The sequence below is a fragment of the Lagenorhynchus albirostris genome, chromosome 7 (genome assembly GCF_949774975.1).
Source record: "Lagenorhynchus albirostris chromosome 7, mLagAlb1.1, whole genome shotgun sequence".
Lineage (NCBI taxonomy): Eukaryota > Metazoa > Chordata > Mammalia > Artiodactyla > Delphinidae > Lagenorhynchus > Lagenorhynchus albirostris.
Window position 1 is genome coordinate 7,579,090 of NC_083101.1, and position 19,917 is coordinate 7,599,006.

General features: G+C 46.3%; 1 protein-coding gene across 8 annotated transcripts in view; it reads right to left on the reverse strand.

Annotated features, from left to right (window-relative positions):
* Positions 1 to 19,917, reverse strand: part of SPTAN1 (spectrin alpha, non-erythrocytic 1) — a 60,965-nt gene that overhangs the window by 39,073 nt on the left and 1,975 nt on the right. For all 8 annotated transcript variants that reach the window (XM_060154176.1, XM_060154175.1, XM_060154172.1 and 5 more), the window contains exons 2-9: positions 10,567 to 10,806; positions 9,468 to 9,593; positions 5,296 to 5,436; positions 4,919 to 5,065; positions 3,431 to 3,564; positions 3,123 to 3,267; positions 2,891 to 3,045; positions 2,067 to 2,202 (exon numbers count right to left, since the gene is read on the reverse strand). In XM_060154176.1, coding sequence (XP_060010159.1) covers positions 2,067 to 2,202; positions 2,891 to 3,045; positions 3,123 to 3,267; positions 3,431 to 3,564; positions 4,919 to 5,065; positions 5,296 to 5,436; positions 9,468 to 9,593; positions 10,567 to 10,803 — 1,221 coding nt within the window. In that variant the 5' untranslated portion in view covers positions 10,804 to 10,806. The remainder of the gene's footprint in view (positions 1 to 2,066; positions 2,203 to 2,890; positions 3,046 to 3,122; positions 3,268 to 3,430; positions 3,565 to 4,918; positions 5,066 to 5,295; positions 5,437 to 9,467; positions 9,594 to 10,566; positions 10,807 to 19,917) is intronic.

Here is a 19,917-nt window from a genome sequence, read left to right on the forward strand (position 1 = left end):
ATAACAGCCTAGGTCATCGAACAGGAGAGCATCATTTATTAAGAAGTCTGTTTCCTACTGGCTTTTTGTGCCACCTGTCAAACTGTCAAGTTTCCACACATCTATAGGGTCTGAGCTCTCTGTCTTCTGTTCCATTGGTCTATTTCGGGTCTTTCTTGTGCCAGATGGATTTCTTTTTTTCAACATTTAAAAAAATTAATTAATTTATTTTTGGCTGCGCTGGGTCTTCGTTGCTACGCACAGCCTTCTCATTATGGTGGCTCTTCTTATTGCGGAGCACGGGCTCTAGGTGCGCGGGCTTCAGTAGTTGTGGTACGCAGGCTCGGCAGTTGTGGCTCATGGGCTCTAGAGCGCAGGCTCAGTAGTTGTGGCACACGGGCTTAGTAGCTCCACAGCATGTGGGATCTTCCCGGACCAGAGCTCGAACCCGTGTCCCCTGCATTGGCAGGTGGATTCTTTTTATTTTAAATAAACTTATTTTATTTTATTTTTGCTGCATTGGGTCTTCGTTGCTGCACGTGGGCTTTTCTCTGGTTGTGGCGAGCGGGGGCTACTCTTCGTTGTGGTGTGCAGGCTTCTCATTGTGGTGACTTCTCTTGTTGGGAGCATGGGTTCTAGGTGCGTGGGCTTCAGTAGTTGTGGCACACGGGCTCAGTAGCTGTGGCGCACAGGCTTAGTTGCTGTGCAGCATATGGGATCTTCCCGGATCAGGGCTCGAACCAGTGTCCACTGCATTGGCAGGAGGATTCTTAATCACTGCGCCACCAGGGAAGTCCTGCCAGATGGATCTGTTTATGATTTTATAATACCTGGTAGGGTGAGTCCCTCCCCTGTTCTTCACAATTATCTCAGCTGTTTTTGATTTTTTTTCTTCCAAATTAATTTTAAAATCATCTTGTCGAGCTTCCCCGGTGGCGCAGTGGTTGAGAATCCACCTGCCAATGCAGGGGACATGGGCTCGATGCCTGGTCCAGGAAGATCCCACATGCCGCGGAGCAACTAAGCTCATGTGCCACAACTACTGAGCCTGTGCTCTAGGGCCCGTGAGCCACAGCTACTGAGCCCGCGTGCCGCAACTACTGAAGCCCATGCTCCTAGAGCCTGTGCTCCACAGTGAGAGAAGCCACTGCAATGAGAAGCCCGCGCACCGCAACAAAGAGTAGCCCCCGTTTTCCACAACTAGAGAAAAGCCTGTGCGCAGCAACGAAGACCCAACACAGCCAAAAATAAATAAATTAATTAATTAAATTAAAAAAAAAATCATCTTGTCTCATTCCAGAAATAAAGGCCTTCGCCTGGAATTGCACTGAATGTATAAATCTTGGGGAGAATTTGTACCTTTACAAGAGATCATTCCATCCCTGCCCATCCCTTTATTCAGTGTTTCTTTTCTTCCATCAAAACTTTACAGCTTTCTCCACGGATGTCTTACACACTTTTGTCAGATTTATTCCCAAGTATCTTATATTTTCCGATGCAATTATAAGTAGGATTCTTTAAAATTACGCTTCTAACTGCTGCTAGTGCATATCTGACTGTTGTATATTAATTTTTTATATCTAGCACCTCTCAGAAGACCTACAGTAATAATAATTTTTAAAATCTTGTTTAGCAGTGTTTTCCAGAATTTCTTAGCCATAGAAACCCCTTCTTCTTAAGGTAGAGCCTATTAAGATCTCATAAAACTAGTTTCCCAAGGACACTCTCTGGGGATATAGCAAATCATGAAACTTAAATTCACTCAAACCAACTATGAAATTCAGCATTTAAACAAAGACATTGTTTAAGGTGTCACAGGACACACGTGCAAAACAGTAGCACCTCCACCTTGCCAGAGCTTGGCCCTTTGCTTTTAGGAACCGTAGTTATTCTCCTGACATGTAACTCCCTTAACCATCTATTAGAAGAAGGTAAAGCAAGTCTCCAAAGGCAGAACCAGCCACAATCCCTATGGCGAGAGCTACCTGTGAGCAAGGTTTCAGCCACTTCTGGCTATAAGTGACAGAGCTACAGTGATGCCCTGTTAAGCTCGTGGCCTTACTTTTGGAAGACCGTGGAGACCTTACCTTGTGCTCCTGATGCCTATCCAGCAGGGCTTCGGCCCCAGCCACATCGTTGGCAAGTTCATCTGCATTGATGAGGGCTTTCATCTCAGTGACCCAGCTGGTAAGGTCTCTGAAGTCGGCAAGGAAGCGCTGAAGCCTGGGAAACCAAAGGTCAGTGAGGAGAGGTCTCGAGGGGAGGCCCCAGATGGAAGATGCCGCCCTAGAGCTCTGAATTCATGTCCTCGGATGTCTTAATGAACCACACAAACTCTAGCCCTCGGAAACATGGGACTCCTTCAATCTAGACTATAAAGGAAAGCAGAAGAAGGCTGAAATCAAGCCTTTAAAATTTAGGTTCTGTCTATCACTATAATTCCCCAAGCTTGTCCCTTATTTTCAACTTCCTTGTCACTCCCCAGTTCAACCCTTAGTTATTAGTAAGAAGCATTCTCTCCCTTTCAATCCTTGATTTACTCAATTTTAACAGAGTATTTCACATGATGCTCACATTGCTAAAGAGACTATTTCCATTTCTATTGGTTCTGACACAGTGATATGAGATGGAAAAAAGATGTGTATAGTTATAAATATTATGTGCGTATATACAAACACTACAAAGTTTCCAGTCTCCAAATATAACACAGAAATATATTAATATACAATATAAAAATATATAACAAATACAGTAAGAAAAAGTCATCTGCCTTTTCTTACTAGAGGAAAGCTGTCAAGCGATACAGAAGGTTTCTCAGCAGAGCGAACTGACCGTCAACTCTGCCTTCCTATCGCCTCTAAAAAAAACGCCCCCTGGTACGGGCTGCGGGGCCCTGGAGGAGCATTTCTACCTGTAGGAATCGTTGAGACGTGCGTGTCTCTCTGCGGCCAGGGTGCGGATCTGCTCCCAGTTGGTGATCAGCTCCTCTCGCTTCACTTGGATCTGGGTGGCGCTCAGAGGGTGGGACTGCTGCAGGCGGTCGGCCTCGGCGCACAGGGCTTTGACCTGCAGACACACTGTGTCAGGGCTGCTCTCCTGACCGGACTAACTCACTTATAGAGTCAGCTGCCTTCAAAACCCACCTTGTCCTCCAACGCAGCGAGATCTCTCTCCAAACCCTCGTGTTTCCGAAGCAGAGCCTGGACGCTGGCCAGGTCCCGGCCAAAATCATCAGAGGCCATTAACTGTTCCTTCTCCTTAATCCAGCTGATGGTCTCGTCCACATCCCTACAGCACAGAGACACCTGTTAATCCACAGTTACGACATCCACCTGGGACTGGGACGCCACGCGGGGCCAAGACCCAGTCAGCCCCACATCTTCCTAGCCTCGCCCTGGGCCTCACCACGCCCCCCGGGAGACCCCTTCCCGCAAGCCCCTCAGCTCGGTACCTGTTAAAGCGCTGAACCTCGGCTGCCCCGAACAGCTTCCCCTGCCTCTGGAGGGCCAGTCCCTTCAGCCGCTGCCAGGCTGCGTTCACCTCATCCTGCTTCGTCTTGATGAGCTCCTCCTCGGGGTGCTGCTCCTGAGCCAGGAAGGGCAGAGACTGAGCTCAGACCAGCACCTCTGGCCCCACCAACTGTGCGCCTGGCCTTGGCTCCCTGACGCGGCCGCCTCAGCAAACCTTACTGTTCTAAAGAAACACTGGCTTTCTGTGTGGAATGAAGGGAAGCTCATTCAAAAAGAGCTTCCATCGCTTGCTCTATAAAAAGGCGAGAGCCATTCTCTGCGCCCTGGAGCTGTGGGGCAAGTCTCTCTCTGTGCATCAGCACCAAGCCCCCTGCTTAGTTAAGGCCCTTCAGCTGCACCTCTGTGGCGGCCTTGTCAACGCACCGCTCGCCCGAGCTGCTCCAAAGTTCACTGTTTCAAACGTCACGAGGCTATTAATAAGCATTCCTGCCCAGACACATGGTTTTCCAGGTCTGTTCCTAACTTCAGACTGGAGATATTCCTTTCAAAGTATGCTTCCCCACTAACCACATTCTGTCTTGTTTAAATAAAAATAACATGTAAAGTAATAAGGTGAAGCACTTCCGGGTTGCGGGATCCACCTGTGAGATCTCGGGCTTGGCCTGCCTGCTCTCCTCAGCACAACCCTGGGACGGCCCAGGATTCCGGGGACAGCTCACTCGCCAGTTGGAAGGGTGAGATTACATCTGAGGAATGCTGGCTCTGGATCCAAAAGGGAACAAGTACCGGTGCCGAAGGATCTACATACATAAAATGTGTACCTCGCCCCCCAAATCCAGTTTTCCCTAAAGCAGAAACTCCCGAGTTCATCCTACTCGATGTCTCCGGAGCCCTGTGGTAGCAGGTGAGAATAAAGCGGCAGTGATAGGACCGCACATGCATGCAACTGGGAGGGGCTGCCCCACTCCCCTCTTAATGGCTCCTGAGCTCCCGGTGGAGAGCCATTCATCACAGGGCTCCCCAGGCTCCCGGGAGCCCAGGGAAGCTCCGACTCAAAAAGGAAGGGAAGAGCAATCAGGCAGTGGTGGACGTCCGCCAACCCTACGAAGCTTTCACCACCACACCCTAGTCTGAGAAACCCCGACACCCAGCTTCAGCAGCCCAATAAAAGCTTCAGCCCTACCTGAAAGTGGGTGAAGGAAACAGATCAAAGGAACTCTGCCCTTCCTGCCCACGGCCACAAGTTAGAAAGCATTGTCCAATTTAGGAGTGATCAGTATTGCCGCCTTACTTAGACCTAAACAGAACTCTTAGACATGCTTACCAAAACCTGCTCACTCAGAAATCAGGGACCCAATCAAAACTTCTCTTCTGGAAAAGTTAATGTAATGACGGTACATTACATTAATGTTCAAGTAAAGGAAGTTAATGGGACGATGCTGTGAGAAGCACAGCACTTCCCTATTTACCTGAATGAGCTTGGCGGCAAACTGGTTCACTTCATTAACTCTTTCTTCGTGGGCAGCCATGTCTGTTTGAAACTCTTCAAATTTCTTCTGTAAAACCTCCACATGCTCCAGGTCCTGGCCCAGCTCCTCAGAGGTCACAATTGCCTCCTATTCAGGGACCACAACAGAGCCAGAGTCACCAAAGAACACTTGGGAACAACGGCTTCCAGAACCCCATCACGAAATGGGCTCCGGTAGGGGCCGCGGCAGCTTCGGCAGACGCAGTTTTTTCTGTGTGCTGCACTGCCGCTCTGCCGGCTCTCAGCTGCAGACGTGGAGGGGTCTCGTCCCCTTCTTTCCTCAAGGCCTCCCCAGCACACCTTCCTTCTTAAACGTACCTTGTCGTTGATCCAGTCCATCACGTCCTCACATTCTCGTAAGAACTGCACCAGCTTCTGGGCCTGCAGTAGCTTGATTCCTTTCTCCCGCATCTTCTCCAGAAGTAATTCCCATTGGCGGTGCAGCTCCATCAAACGAGTCTGGAGGGTAAAGAGCCCAACCCCACAGATTACAACCTTTCCTGTGGGATCTGGCTCCTCCACAGAGTTCCAACAAGTTAGAAACCTCACAGAGCTCTGAACAAGTCTTTTTAAGAAGACAGATAATCCCTACACTGAGGGGAAATTGTAAAGTTAACTGAGAAGAGGAAAATGCATACACTTCACAGTGGTTTGGTAGGTCTTAACGTACAAAATAACTGACCTTTCGTAGGTAGATGTATTCTAGTTTATGCCAAGGAATTTATTATTTTGTAATTATCAGTTATTATTGATATCACATTATTTGGTAAGTATTTAGGTAATGTTTTTAGTTATATTAACTGTTAAATTATTACGGTGGGATTTCTAGGTCATAAGACTACTGGGGAAGGAAAGATGAGGTGTGATCATGCAACCGCAGCAGGAATCACTTAAGTGTGTGTTCTGAATTCACGGAGGTAAACGGGAGAAAACAAGATGTCCCATAGGCATCATACGTGTAAAGAAATAACTATGAGGCACAAGTAAAGAGGAAAACCTTAGTATAAAGGTAAAAAGATGGGGTCCTGAAACACAATCAGCTGTCAAAGAGGACTCCTGGCAGAAGCTGTTTTGGTGTTTCGTGAAAAGATGCAGCTTGTGGTACACACAGTACATCCCAAGTGAGGTTTACATCAAGCTGCGCCCAGGTGGCAGCCACAGGCCCAAACAGTCACTTCCCAGCATTTTGGGTTCTCACGGCACAGTCCTAGTAAGGACTCGTCAGGAACCAGAGGGATTATCATCAATTCAAGCTTAGGCGATGCAGTCTGGCATTCTAACCCAATCTCTAGGTGTTGATTATGCCTACCCAAGATACTGGGAGTTTCTGTATAACACAGACAGAAACAAGTGACACAAACACAAACACTACCAGGAGAGAAACCTGGGATCCACCCATCGTTGAGATGCCACTCCCCGCAAACTGAAAAGTTGAAAGCCACGGGATAGTCAACATGGGTGGATTCTCTTAGGAGCAAGTACTGGTGGTTCATTTGAAAGGAGAAAGCACTGGGAGGAAAATAAAGGCTCACACAATTCACTTCCACCACTACAATCACTTCCATCGCTGATGGTTCAAACCGGAGTCCACCACTGAGAAGGAAGTGAAAGGCATTCCCAGGCAAGGGGGAAAAGGCAACCAACAGCAAGTCAATACTCCACCTACTCGGATGTGGGAGCCAATGTGGGTGGCGGTCACTATGGGGCGCCACGCCGTCCGGTACGGTGTGAAAGTCTAAACCGGTGACAGACAGGTTATCCAGGACACAAACAGTCTTCACAGCCCACCCATCTTCCTCTACATTAATGCTGCCTGCCTAACTAAGCTACTGCGTTACTGGGCCAGGTCAGTTACCAAGACAGGGCGGCCATGGGGCCTGGGGGCACGGATGCAGGGATTAAAGGAGAACGCTTTGCTTTTTTTTTTTTTTTTTTTTAATTTTTTGGCCGTACCGCGCTGCATACGGGATCTTGGTTCCCCAACCAGGGATCGAACCTGCGCCCCCTGCAGTGAAAGTGTGGAGTCTTAACCACTGGACTGCCAGGGAAGTCCCCCTTTTGCTCAAATTAAAATGAGGCCACAGAAGGCTCAAGAAAATCCTCACCTACAAGTCAGCCGTCAGTCTCTCACAAATCTCATTTCCATACCCTCGAGGGAAGAGCCGGGGCCAGGCCTGTTCCAGGACTGGAACAACTTTCCCACTCCCAGTATGTCTCCTCTTGTCAATACTGCAGTTTTGACAGAAGCCAGTTTCACAAGCTTGCTGGTGTCTGAGAGCGTGAGTGGGCAGGGAGGCAGGTGCGCTTAGGGAGCGCGTGGACAGCGGGCAGGGTGGAGGAGAATCCTGGCTGGCTCAGGCAAAGTTCTCAGCAGGGGCCTGAGCAAGCAGCAGCAGCTTTCAGAGAAGCAGTTGGGGGAAAAGAAAGCTGACAGGAATGAAACTCGGGCTGGGAAAATAAAGTGAATAACTGTAACTAAAGAAAGGAGTAGATTGAAACACTGGTTCTGTCACCTATTAGCTGTGGGAACCTGAGCAAGTTGCTCAAAATTCTCTGAGCCTCAGCTTCTACCCTTCTATACTATGGCGACCTTGCAAGCTTCTTGTGACGATTAGAGAGAACGTATGTAAAAGTCCTAGCAAAGTGTTCGCACATAAATAGCTATTAACAGCTTCTCAACAAATAGTAGCTAACAGTAGTTTCAAAATTTTTTTTTGGATAAATTTATTTATTTTTGGCTGCTTTGGGTCTTCGTTGCTGCGTGCAGGCTTTCTCTAGTTGCGGCGAGCGGGGGCTACTGTTCGTTGTGGTGGCACATGGGCTCAGTAGTTGTGGCTCACGGGCTGTAGAGTGCAGGCTCAGTAGTTGTGGCACACGGGCTTAGCTGCTCTGTGGCATGTGGGATCTTCCTGGACCAGGGCTTGAACCCGTGTCCCCTGCACTGGCAGGTGGATTCTTAACCACTGTGCCACCAGGGAAGTCCCTCAAATGCTGCTTTAATAAGATCTCTAAACAGGGAAGAGGGGAATGAAGAGAGCTTTGGGTCTCCCTCCCCCACATTAATTACTAAAGACAAACACTTGATCTATTTCTCATATTTCCCCATCTGTAACCTGGTTAAACTAACACAGAGCAGCTGAATCAGCAAATCGGCACTCTGGCTGATTTCATGTACAGTAAGACTATATACAAAAGAGTGGGGAAATGAGCAGATGCATCCTTGTACTCTCTTGGCCGCGCCACGCAGCAGGCGGGATCTTAGTTCCCCAACCAGGGATCAAACCCATGCCCCCTGCAGTGGAAGCACGAAGTCTTAACCACTGGACCGCCAGGGAAGTCCCACGTCTTTGTATTTAATTGCAGAGACACGCATCATATTGCCTGCATGGGTTGAATGTAGTAATTAAATAGCTGGCATATAGCATTTAGAATTTACTTTTACTGCCTGTTTACAATCATTACTAGTAATAGTTTATTATTAATAATAAGCTTAAGGCTAATTGCGAGTCTTCAGTGTAAGACTGCAGAGTATATTAGAGCAAAAGAGACACAGTGAGTATTTACTAGACCAGAACCTAAGGGAATGAAATCCCTGTGGGTGTTCCACTGTGCATCTCAGGGAACAGCAGAGGATGAGACATTTCTAGCTGTGGCTTTCATCTTAGTCTTTGGGACTGCCTTGACAGGTCAAGGACTGAAAAGGTTGGTCCCTCAATGGAACGAGACTTTGGATGACAAAGAACAAAGACAGATAAGAAGGAAATCAAAGACAGATGAGAGCATCCAGCTATGAGAGACTAAGCATGCGTACTTCATCCTAAAGAGGCTTGTTTGCCCTTAATACCTTGGTATTGGAAATGTGAAACAAAACAGAGAGAGACCAATTACTGCCCCAGCCTCGACAAATGGCACCCAAACAAGCCAGACCAAGTCTGAGGACTCCTGCTTCAAAGTAAGCTACATGGCCACGGTCACCGACCAACAGGTACCACACGTCATTCCTCACAGCTGGACCTTTAACAGGCTTGCTGACCAGACCTCAGTAAATCCCTCCTGGGGCAAGGTACCAAGATCCAGAGAGCAAGCTTTCCGACAGAGAACTTTATAGTGTCTGTGATTAATCCTATTTATCTTTGTGTCCTAATCCCCAAATTCACCAATTTCACTAATATGCTCTCCCATCCAATTACCATCTGAAAATGTTAGAAGTTTAATATATGCAGTCTTCTTTAAAGTCTAATTGCATCCTAATTTGTTCTACAAAAAGAACATTAATTTCCTCACTGAGTACACAAACGCTTGTTTATAGACCTACTGAATCATCATATTACAAAAGCAGGAGTTGGTAACTCCATCAGGATACTTCACAAATTCCTTTAAAAGGCTAGAAAAATCTATCTTTTTAGGAACCCAAATTTACATGTAAGCATGAATCCACATTCCTCTACCAGAGAGGAAGGCCATCCACACCAGGCACGGCTCTTACTCACCCTGATGGTTTCAGATGCAAAGTGCCCTTCTGAGATCATGAGGTTGCCAGTTTCATCCAGCTTCACAATGGCTCCCGAGTTGGCCTGCACCTCAGCTTCAAAGGCTTGATGCTTCTGCAGCTTGCCCTGTTGGTGGACCGTGAAATGAGCCATACGTGCTCCTCGGCACGCGTCATTCTGCGCCCAGCTCCCTATTATTCCTCCCCTCCTGCATCCCACTACCTCTCTCTATGGACGCCTCACTCAGCCTCCCAATCATCCCCCTACCGGTTCAATTACTCAAATGCTCTGCCTGCATCCATACTTGCCCTCTGAAAGCTTGGCCATCTAGGACCACAGCTTTGCAGACAGCAAAAGATGCTACAAGATATCGTAATTTTCTTGTGTATCCGGAAATGAGCCTTTATGGACATCCAATCCCTTTTAGAAATACAGAACCATACTGAGAGGCTGCTTAGCATGTAGTGTTTATCTTTGATGAATCCATTCACATTCATTCATGATATGACTTCTTTTAGCTTGCTTTAGAAACCATACTCTTTGATTGATTTGATACATTCCACTTCTTAATACCTCCCTTTACTCACATGCTGAGCTGGGCAGGGCCTGCACCTAAACCAGCGTTCATCATTTTCTCTTCTCAGACGACTTTGGCATAGTAAAAAAAACCATGGGTACAACCACTGTTCCACTTGCTAAAAAAAAGTCTTTCACCAAAATCAACAAGAAGAAAGGCTTTTTTTTTAAACAGCTATACAAATTTTCACCAGCAACAACACTGTTAGCATACCTTTCTCAAAAACACATATTCCAAGAGATCAAACCAGACCCTCCCTGAAAAATGATGAAGGATCACCAATGGCTGTAAGGCAGCGGGTTGAGAACCATCGGCTTAAAGCATCCGCAAAAGATAAATTAAAACCTGCAGGATTCCACATTCATGCTCACTAATACAACCACTAAGGGCTTTTCAGAATAGTGAGTTAGTCCTTCCTTATGTCTGATCTACATTCAATCGCTCAAGGTCATAATTAGCTCTGTATAAATTCGGGGCCAAGACATTTGAGCTCTGGAGTTTTGGGAGGCACCTCAGACACACCTGCAGGTTGGTTGGGTCTTTATAGTTCTCATCAGATGCAATCTGCAGTTTCTCCTGAATCCATTTCTCCAGCTCCTCAGCATCTCTTTGGAAAAACTGGAATCGGTACGAATCTTCAAGCTTCTGGCGCCTAAGCGTCGAAAGCTCCTTGAAGCGGTGGTATCTGTCCAGGACCTGCTGCCTCCTCTCCTGGATGTCCTCTGCTGTCTCCAGCACTTTGACCCCGCTTGGGTCCATTTTCTGAAAAGACAGAAAGTCCTGAAGTAAGCACATGACACCAAAATAGACTTAATGGCATTAGCCTCTTGGAAGGAAATAAAGAATTATGAGAGCCTGAGCAGACAAATGAATTGAAAGTGGTCCCTTCTCAGGAGCTAAGAGTGAAGCCCAGGCCCCATTCCCTCATAAAAAATGGCTGCCCAAGTGGGCCCCTCAGAGGATGCCTCACCAACACTGCAATGAGACCAGGCGAGAAATGTGAAGGGGAGAACTATGGTTTACACTGTCAATTCTACAGAGCCTTGAGAATTCAAAGGAAACACCAACTGTGGAGCTCAAAGAATTACTGAGAAATCCATTCAACAGTCCTTTCATCTGGTCTGTGCATTTCATGGTGCGGAGATTAGAAAACATTTACTCTTTTTTTTTTTTTTTGCGGTACGCGGGCCTCTCCCATTGTGGCCTCTCCCATTGCAGAGCACAGGCTCCAGACGCGCAGGTTCAGCGGCCATGGCTCACGGGCCCAGCCGCTCCGCGGCATGTGGGATCTTCCCGGACTGGGGCACGAACCCGCATCCCCTGAATCGGCAGGCGGACTCTCAACCACTGTGCCACCAGGGAAGCCCGAAAACATTTATTCTTAATTCAGCTTTTCTACCTTTCTAGATCTCAGCCTGTTATTCACTGAAGAAAAGGGAATGATTATCAAGTAACTTGAGTCTTTTTTTTTAAATTAATTTATTTTTTGGGGCTGCGTTGGGTTTTCACTGTTGCGTGTGGGCTTTCTCTAGTTGTGGTGAGCGGGGGCTACTCTTCGTTGCGGCGTGCGGGTTTCTCACTGCTGTAGCTTCTCTTGATGTGGAGCACGGGCTCTAGGTGCACAGGCTTCAGTAGTTGCGGCACGTGAGCTTCAGTAGTTGTGGCTCACAGGCTCTAGAGCGCAGGCTCAGTAGTTGTGGCGCACGGGCTTAGTTGCTCCGTGGCATGTGGGATCTTCCCGGACCAGGGCTCGAACCTGTGTCCCCTGCATTGGCAGGCAGATTCCTAACCACTGCACCACCAGGGAAGCCCAGTAACTGAGTCTTTAACATCAAAATCCAATTGGATTTACCTAAAGTAGTGGATTTCTCAGTCACCCCAAAAAGTCAATCCTACAATCTCCTTCAGGCTGGGCAATGAACAGGCTTTGCTTCATCCGAATGCACAGAATTAAAAGAAAATCACAGCGTATCTTAAAAAAAAAAGGTGTGGTGAAAGATTTATCCTACCTGACTCTTACCTGCTCCAGTTAACAATAAACACAGGCTAATTGAGTAGGTGGTACTTCCCCATAGCACTCAATCTACCCCAACTTTAAACTCTCAGATCTGGACAGTTTCACCAACCTTTAATGTCAAAAGAAAATCTGACCTATTTATGGGACAAACCCAGAATATGCTCCCTGCTCTTCTCTCAGGAATAAGCCATTTTATCCTCTAACCAAGGAAGGACGCACAGAAGGAAATAGGTACACACTAATGACAAAGAGCATGTAAATTTGTCAGTAACATGTGACCTTGTACGAGCTGCCTTCCCTCTCTGTGTCTCAATTTCCCAGAATGACTGAAAACACCAGTTGAAAATGAGATGGTCCCAAGACTCTTCTAACTTTAAAATTACGTTCTACAGAGAAGGGTCTGTGACCCGGTAAAAAAGCAGACCAGATAAGCTGATGGTCTCTCCAGCTCTTGTTCCATAATTTATACAAGATATAAAAACTGTGCTGCCCAGGAAACATATGTGACAGCTCTTCCCGTTACCCTGTTCGCCTGGCCCAGCCGATGGGAAAGGAGAGGCTGGCTAAGGATTAGGTCTGGAGGCCACTGTGTGCCCCCCACTCCCTGCCCCCATCCAGCTGTGAGATAAACAACACTGCTAAGCTCGGGGCAAAGTTTCCAGCTCTTCAGAGAGAAAAGCAGCTTTAAGAGGTGTCAAGAAAAGTTATCGACTGCACCTAGCCAACTCTGAGGCCTATCTTTTCTATGAAGAGACCTAGATTCCTAGGGAGAGAACGTGAGGGGATTTTAGCCCTATCACCATTCCTTCCAAATTACTCTCCACATATTAACCATTTATCTTTATTGGTTTTCTCCCACAAAGTCCAATGTATCTGTTTGACTATAACAAGAAACATATTCTTTGCCACGTCATTCCCATGCTTTAAAACCTTTCATCACTCCCTTCTGAGAGAGGAAAGAATCTACCTCTTTAGCTGAACCTTCCAATCTGGCCCAGCACACCTGACTGATATGTCTCACCCATGCCCCGTACCTTCCTGGCACAGAGAAATACTCTCTTCCCAAACACATGATTCTCTCTAAAGACTCCAAGTCAGTTGCTCAGGCTTCCTTTGCCCAGAATGTTCTGTCTCTCCTCGGTCCGGATAACTCCCATTCATGTCTCAATAGGAGCTGAAATGAGGAAGCTGCAGGGATCTGGCCTCCTTACCAAGCTGTCCTCAAGGCTCCTTCCCTCCCTCCTTCTCTGATTTAATCACATTTTTCTGCAGATTTACAAAGCACTTGCACATACTTCTCACGGTATAATGAGACTGAGCAATGTAATCTTTGTTGTTGTGTCCCGATTTTTCTTTTTTTTTTTAAAGATTTTTTTGATGTGGACCTTTTTTTTTTTTTTGCGGTACGCGGGCCTCTCACTGTTGTGGCCTCTCCCGTTGCGGAGCCCAGGCTCCAGATGCACAGGCTCAGCGGCCATGGCTCACGGGCCCAGCCGCTCTGCGGCACGTGGGATCTTCCCAGTCTAGGGCACGAACCCGTGTCCCCTGCATCGGCAGACGGACTCTCAACCACTGCGCCACCAGGGAAGCCCAATGTGGACCATTTTTTTTTTATAAATTTATTTTATTTATTTATTTATTTTTGGCTCTGTTGGGTCTTCGTTGCTGGGCATGGGCTTTCTCTAGTTGCGGCGAGCGGGGACCACTCTCTGTTGCAATGCGCATGCTTCTCATTGCGGTGGCTTCTCTTGTGGATCACGGGCTCTAGGCACGTGGGATTCAGCAGTCGTGGCACGTGGGCTCAGCATTTGTGGTTCACGGGCTCTAGAGCACAGGCTCAGTAGTTGTGGCACACGGGCCTAGCTGCTCCGTGGCATGTGGGATCTTCGCGGACCAGGGCTCGAACCCGTGTCCCCTGCATTGGCAGGCAGACTCTTAACCACTGCGCCACCAAGGAAGCCCAATGTGGACCATTTTTAAAGTCTTTATAGAATTTGTTACAATGTCGCTTCTGTTCTCCATTTTGGTTTTTGGCCACAAGATCTTAGCTCCCTGATGCCCCACATTGGAAGGCGTAGTCTTAACCACTGGACCACCAGGGAAGTCCCAATTGTATCCCGATTTCTAGCAGACAGATGTCATTAACAAATGTTTGTTTGAGTGCTGGAGAAGCAGCTCTGAGCTCCTCTGTGAAGGGTGGAGAGAGCTCAGTAGTCCACCCCAGTTTCATTTCTGTATCGTCAAACTGGAATTCTGGCCAGGTAACAGCTAGATTTGGTGGCTGAATGAACAGCTGGAATGTGCTGACTGAAGCTACAACACGGGGCGTCAACCTAATGACCAGACCTGAATTACTGAGCTTGGGTGGTCCGCACCCGGATAACCGCTCTTTTCACGCTGGCAGGGTGGGACCTTGGGGAAATTGAGTTCAGGAAGGCACAATTTTGTATCATCCATAGATAGCTGTGTCTGAAAAAAATAGTTTCTGTTCTTAAAATGGGCTTCAAGAGAGTCCTTAAACCCAAAAACTGAGGGTAACCTTGACAAAGGAAACGTCTGTTAAGAACAGGGCCGTTCTGGTTTACGCTGCCGCCCTAGGACATCAGCCTCTTTGGGATCTTGACAAGAATCCCTACCGGTCCGGCCACATTTACGATTCACTCGTTCACCTGCGTGACCTGCTCCAGGCATACCTTACATCAAACTCCCTCATCAAGCCTAAGTTACAGGCCCGGGGCAGGTCCACTTCCCAAACCAGAAAGTTCCCTCTGGCCGAAATGTTCTCTTCTCCCCCACTCCCAACTCGACCATTAATACCATTCAAACCCCTCCAAGTCTAAAGCAACTACGCTGTCCTGTCTGCAGCCCTGAATCAGAAGCCCTCACTCCCTCTCTGGCCCCCTTAGAGCAACTTCACGTCACATTCTGCCACGTGATTACTGTCTTCTCCCTGCGTTTTTGTAAGTTCTCTAGGGAATTTAGAGTTCCTAAGGGACTATAAAAGAGACCTTATCTTACTCTCTGACCACAGAACTCAGCACACATTTAGATAGTCAATTACACTCTGAGCTTAGAAATAGAGAAACTGCTGTCACTTCATTATTAAGTGGTCAGGAGACAAAAGATCATCTAATGAGCAAGTTGTAGAGCTAGGGTGACCCAGGATGCTCCAGTTCCCAGACCAGCATGCTAGAACCAGTGATTCTTAACATGATCGGAGCTGACACACTCTTCATTAAAGGCTGTTCAGTTATTTATTAATTCCCTTTACTACCTCTTATCTTTTCCATCCCCACTTGAGGGGGGGGGAAGCGGGAAGGAGCATATATGAATCATTAAAAAAAATCAAAATTAATGTTTTTAAGATTGAGTCTTCTTAAAGTTAGTAAACAATTGGTGTTAAGAATAATTTATATACTTCTTTTGTTCTCATCTCTCCGGAAACAGTTAGGTGGAGAAACAGTAGGAAACTGTGTGTCTAATTCGCTTGCTTATAAAATTTCCAAGGAATGTATAGCCAGTTATGCATGTAACAACAGCTCCACTGTATGTGCCTTTCTACAAGATGTCTCAGTCTTTAGAATGTCTATGGCGTTTGTCCTGCCGCCCCAGATGACAGGATTCACTGCATTTCCTTTAGCTGCCAGGGAAATCTCTAAACGATCACATTCGGAAGCAGCCCTTTCTGATGAAAAAAGAATTCCCAGCATAATAATACTGAAAAGGTTCCCCCTGAGCGAGCCCCTCGGCCTGGGTTGCGCTTGCTGATCTGACCCTACCAATCCAGGGAGACAGTCCAGCGAGGCCCTGCTGAAATTAACCAACCTAAAAGGCCCTCTTTGTCACCCCAGTGAAGTAGAACAAGTCAATTCTATACCAAGTGCTTTGGTCAGGCAATAATGGACTTTTCTTTCCTGCAGTAGATCAGCTGACGCCAGTAGGTGGGAGCTTGGCCAAGTCACAACTGGCTGTCTCCGGGGAGCTGGGCATCTGAAAGTCAGCACTGCTCTCCCACTGCTGTGGGCACTCAGAGTTTTCATTTGCGTGATTACAGGAGCCAAGGATGACAGGGTAACGGCAGTTCCTCCCCACCCCTTCTCCTGATAGGGAGCTGTCTCTATACAAGTTCCAGTTTCTCTTTGCTCCTAAATGGCTCATTTCCACAGACTACATTAAACACAGGAGAAAATCTCCTATCTCCAAAGAACTACTGCCATCCAAAGGTGCTACGACCTCTCACCCAAAACTCTGTGAGAGTTAGTGGAATTTTCTGGACTCTGCCTGTGTGCACCGTGTTCCCCGAGGCTGCTGCACACTGCAAGAACTCCACCCCAGGCCAGAAATGTGCAGCTGACTGATAGGGTGGACTCCACAAAGAATGCCCTGGGCTGTTCCCAGCCTTAACGGGATTAACACCTTTTGAGAGCTAGAGAGGAAGACTTTGGGAAATGTGCCATAAAAAAAAAAAATCTCCAACCATACCAGCCTATCTAGCTATTCCACTGACTGCCTAAAAACCGCAAAGGAGCCACATTCCAGGACAGCAATCAACTGACTGCTTATCTCAACTCTGATTTTGTCAATCAGGTCTATGTTTGTGGCTAATGAAGGAGGGGAGACAAAGGGCTAAATGTACTCTCTGTTTAAGGACAGCTTCCCATTTAAGGGAACTGAAGAAAAAAGGTCATATTTTGGCAAATAATTATTAGAGAAGACTGGCTATTTTTAAATGCTGCTGCAATGCAGCATCAAAATGTGAGCTGCATCATTCAGCAAGTAATGTGAATTGAGCACAGAGGATAAAACAGGAATTACAGCTATGTCCTCTACTGTAATAAATAAAAAGAACTTGTCCGTATTCTTACAATACAGCTAGATCTCTGAGAAGAAAGCCAAGATATGAATCTCGGCTAGAAAGTTCTGGTTTAATCCAAAGTCATGCACGAGAATGACTCCTCATAACCAACACCAACTTATACACATTATCAATGGAAAATGATTCCTACAAAAGAAGCCAGCCATTAATTAATATCTTTGTCTTCTTGACAACTGCCAACAGACAGCTGTCCGAGGCAGTTCTTGCTATGTACTTAGGGAAGTTTTTAAAGCCTTACCCTCATCCACAGAAGCTATAAGACCACTGTGCAAGGGGAGGTGTCTGTCTGCGGAGGGCGGGGAGAGGCAGTGGGTGGGAAGAACACTGTTAAGCAACAGAAAAGACTGTGGAGACACACACTTTCAAACCAAAGGTCAAATGCTTCCAACTCTGCTCACTTGGCACCTGCAGTGAGTGAGTAGCTTAGGACACCCTCACGCAGATCTTGGAGAGTGGAAGAATTCACTAGTCAAGAGTTTCCCTCTGGAACCTCAGAAGACAGTAAAATTGTCATGAAGACAAGAGGAGTGCCTATTTGGAAACAAAGGTCTGGGAGTGCCGACATCTTAGCGAGCTAAATGTGGCAGACAGGGGCGTTTGGAACACTGCAAGATGAATTCAGACCTCAGGCAGGACTCAGATATATTGTTTGCAGGGAAAGGGATTTTCAGGACTAACAGGATGAAGAGAGCATTTGGCTCTATGGAAAAATTCATAAAGATCACCCAGAGCAAAATGTCAGAGGAACCATCCATCAGTTCTGTGTTTGTTGCTTAGTCAGAGCCCAAAGGTGCAGAACCAACAATGCCCTTTTTCCCCGGCTTAGAAAGCCAGCACATTTTACATTTCCAAAGCAGGAGAACTACATCCACGGATGCGGAAGGGCTCCCCGAGAACAAAGCACCAAAGAATTGGTGAGCACCATAAAATCTGATGCCAACTGATTCTCAGATTAAGTGAATTAAGTCAAAACCAGCTCAGCTGCAGATTTTAGTGGTAGACCTGAGGGTAAGCAAAGAGGTAAATGATATATAAATTAAGAATTTTAACCATGGAAAAAACAGAAATATTTTTGCTTAAACCGCATTCCAATCAGGATTGTAGATCTGCACGTCAGCCTTCAAATTGATTAATTCATTTCAACTTGTTAGCAGGATTCTGCGGAGGTGAGCAGGGATTTAGCTTAAAGAAGCAAAAGATTCATACTGTACTGCATCAAAATCCAGAAACGCCAAGCAAGGTTGAGAAAACTTACTCCTGAATGCCTCCCAAACACTACCTTGCTGCTACTTACCTTTTATAACCTGTAAAATCCAGATGAGAGGTGTTTAAGTGCAAAATATTGTTACTGAGATTCAAAACAGGAAAAAGGTATAACGTGCCCATTTTTATAAACCTTGTTTAAACAATTAACCAGCCTGATTTATAAAAGGGCTTGCCTTGGATTTATCACCCATAATCACTAGAAATTTGCAGAGCTTATACTTCTGCTTATGGGATATCAAGACATTAATTTTAAGCATTTTTCTTTCTGAAAAAGGTCCAATTTAGCAAACACGTAAAAACTGTACACAAATAAAAACATGGGTAGTGAGCTTTTTTATAAACAAGAAAATCCAAGTTCCATTTCATTATAAGGATTGTGGCAAAAAAACGTAAATCAATGGAAACAGGAAACAAACCCAAGTTTACGATACTTGTCAAATTGAAAAACACTATTTTTACATGTTTTCAGATTACTTTTTCTAAATATCTAAGATAATGTGTTTAGTCCCTTGGTTTTTAAGAACCAAGTAACCATCAATGAAAAAAATTAGCAAACAGTACATGCAGACACCAGTAGGGTGATAAGAAATTAATATATTCATGCCTTAAAGAGAGGAAGGTAAAAAAACAAAGGCTTTGGAAATTTTAGAATAAATCTACTAAGACTTTTGTTCATGTAACACCAAAGAAAACAAACAAAAGCCCAAACCCTAACCAATTTGCTTAACAGGTCATGCAGGAGGGGTTTCTTCCCCCTCTCTTTGGATCATTCAACCTCTTTGACACATGTGTCTTCACTGCAAGCCAGGCAAAACCGAAAAGGTAACACACTTCCCGCATGCTGGTCAAATACCTGGACTCTGCGTTTACGAAATGATGACAGCATGATGGAGGAATGTGGCGTCTGAAGAGGGAGGGGGAAGAGCAAGGTAACAAGCTTCTAAGGGCAAACTGAACACGATAATTTCACAATGAAGACAACAGGTCTTTAAAAATATATGAATACAGGTAAAAATCAAATTTTAGCTATTTTCCCAGCGCCCTTCTCATTCTACAGAGCTTCTAAACCAGGAATTGAAAATGCAGAAAGAACCAAGGTTCTCTGGTCTGAGCAGATGCGCTGCCTTGGCCATGTCATACCCTCTTCTGGGTCTCAGTTTCCCAATTTTCAAATAATCCTGAATACTAAATATCCCTTTTCTAGACGTGCACTCCCCCAACCCACGTTCCGATACATTAGCTGAGATTCCCAGTACTAGATGATTTCTGTACCCCCTTCCATTCAGTAATAAAATAGCATAATTTCGTGAAGTCATCAGAAGCAAGAACGAACTCAAGCTACAAAGATCGACCTTGGGCCTAGTTTACTGGGACACTTCCTTCACAAAATACTATTTCCTGTTCAAAACCCATACAAGAGGAGTATGCAAAAGCGGTGGAAGGGAAATACAAGCGCAGCTGCTTCTACCCACTGGCCCCAAGCGATCAGTTCTGTGGGCCTCCTCTGCATTCCTGGAGTCGGCATTTGCCATCAGGGTGCTGCATTCTTCTACCTACTCCGACCACAGCTGATGGGCTGCAGCAGACCCACCGCACGACTAGCAGAGTCCTCGCGTAGCCCACGGAGGATTGATTACAAGGCCGGATTCGTGCCCACTGTCCTTAGTGCAGGTTCAGCAACGACAGGACTGTGGACTACTCCTGACACCCACTT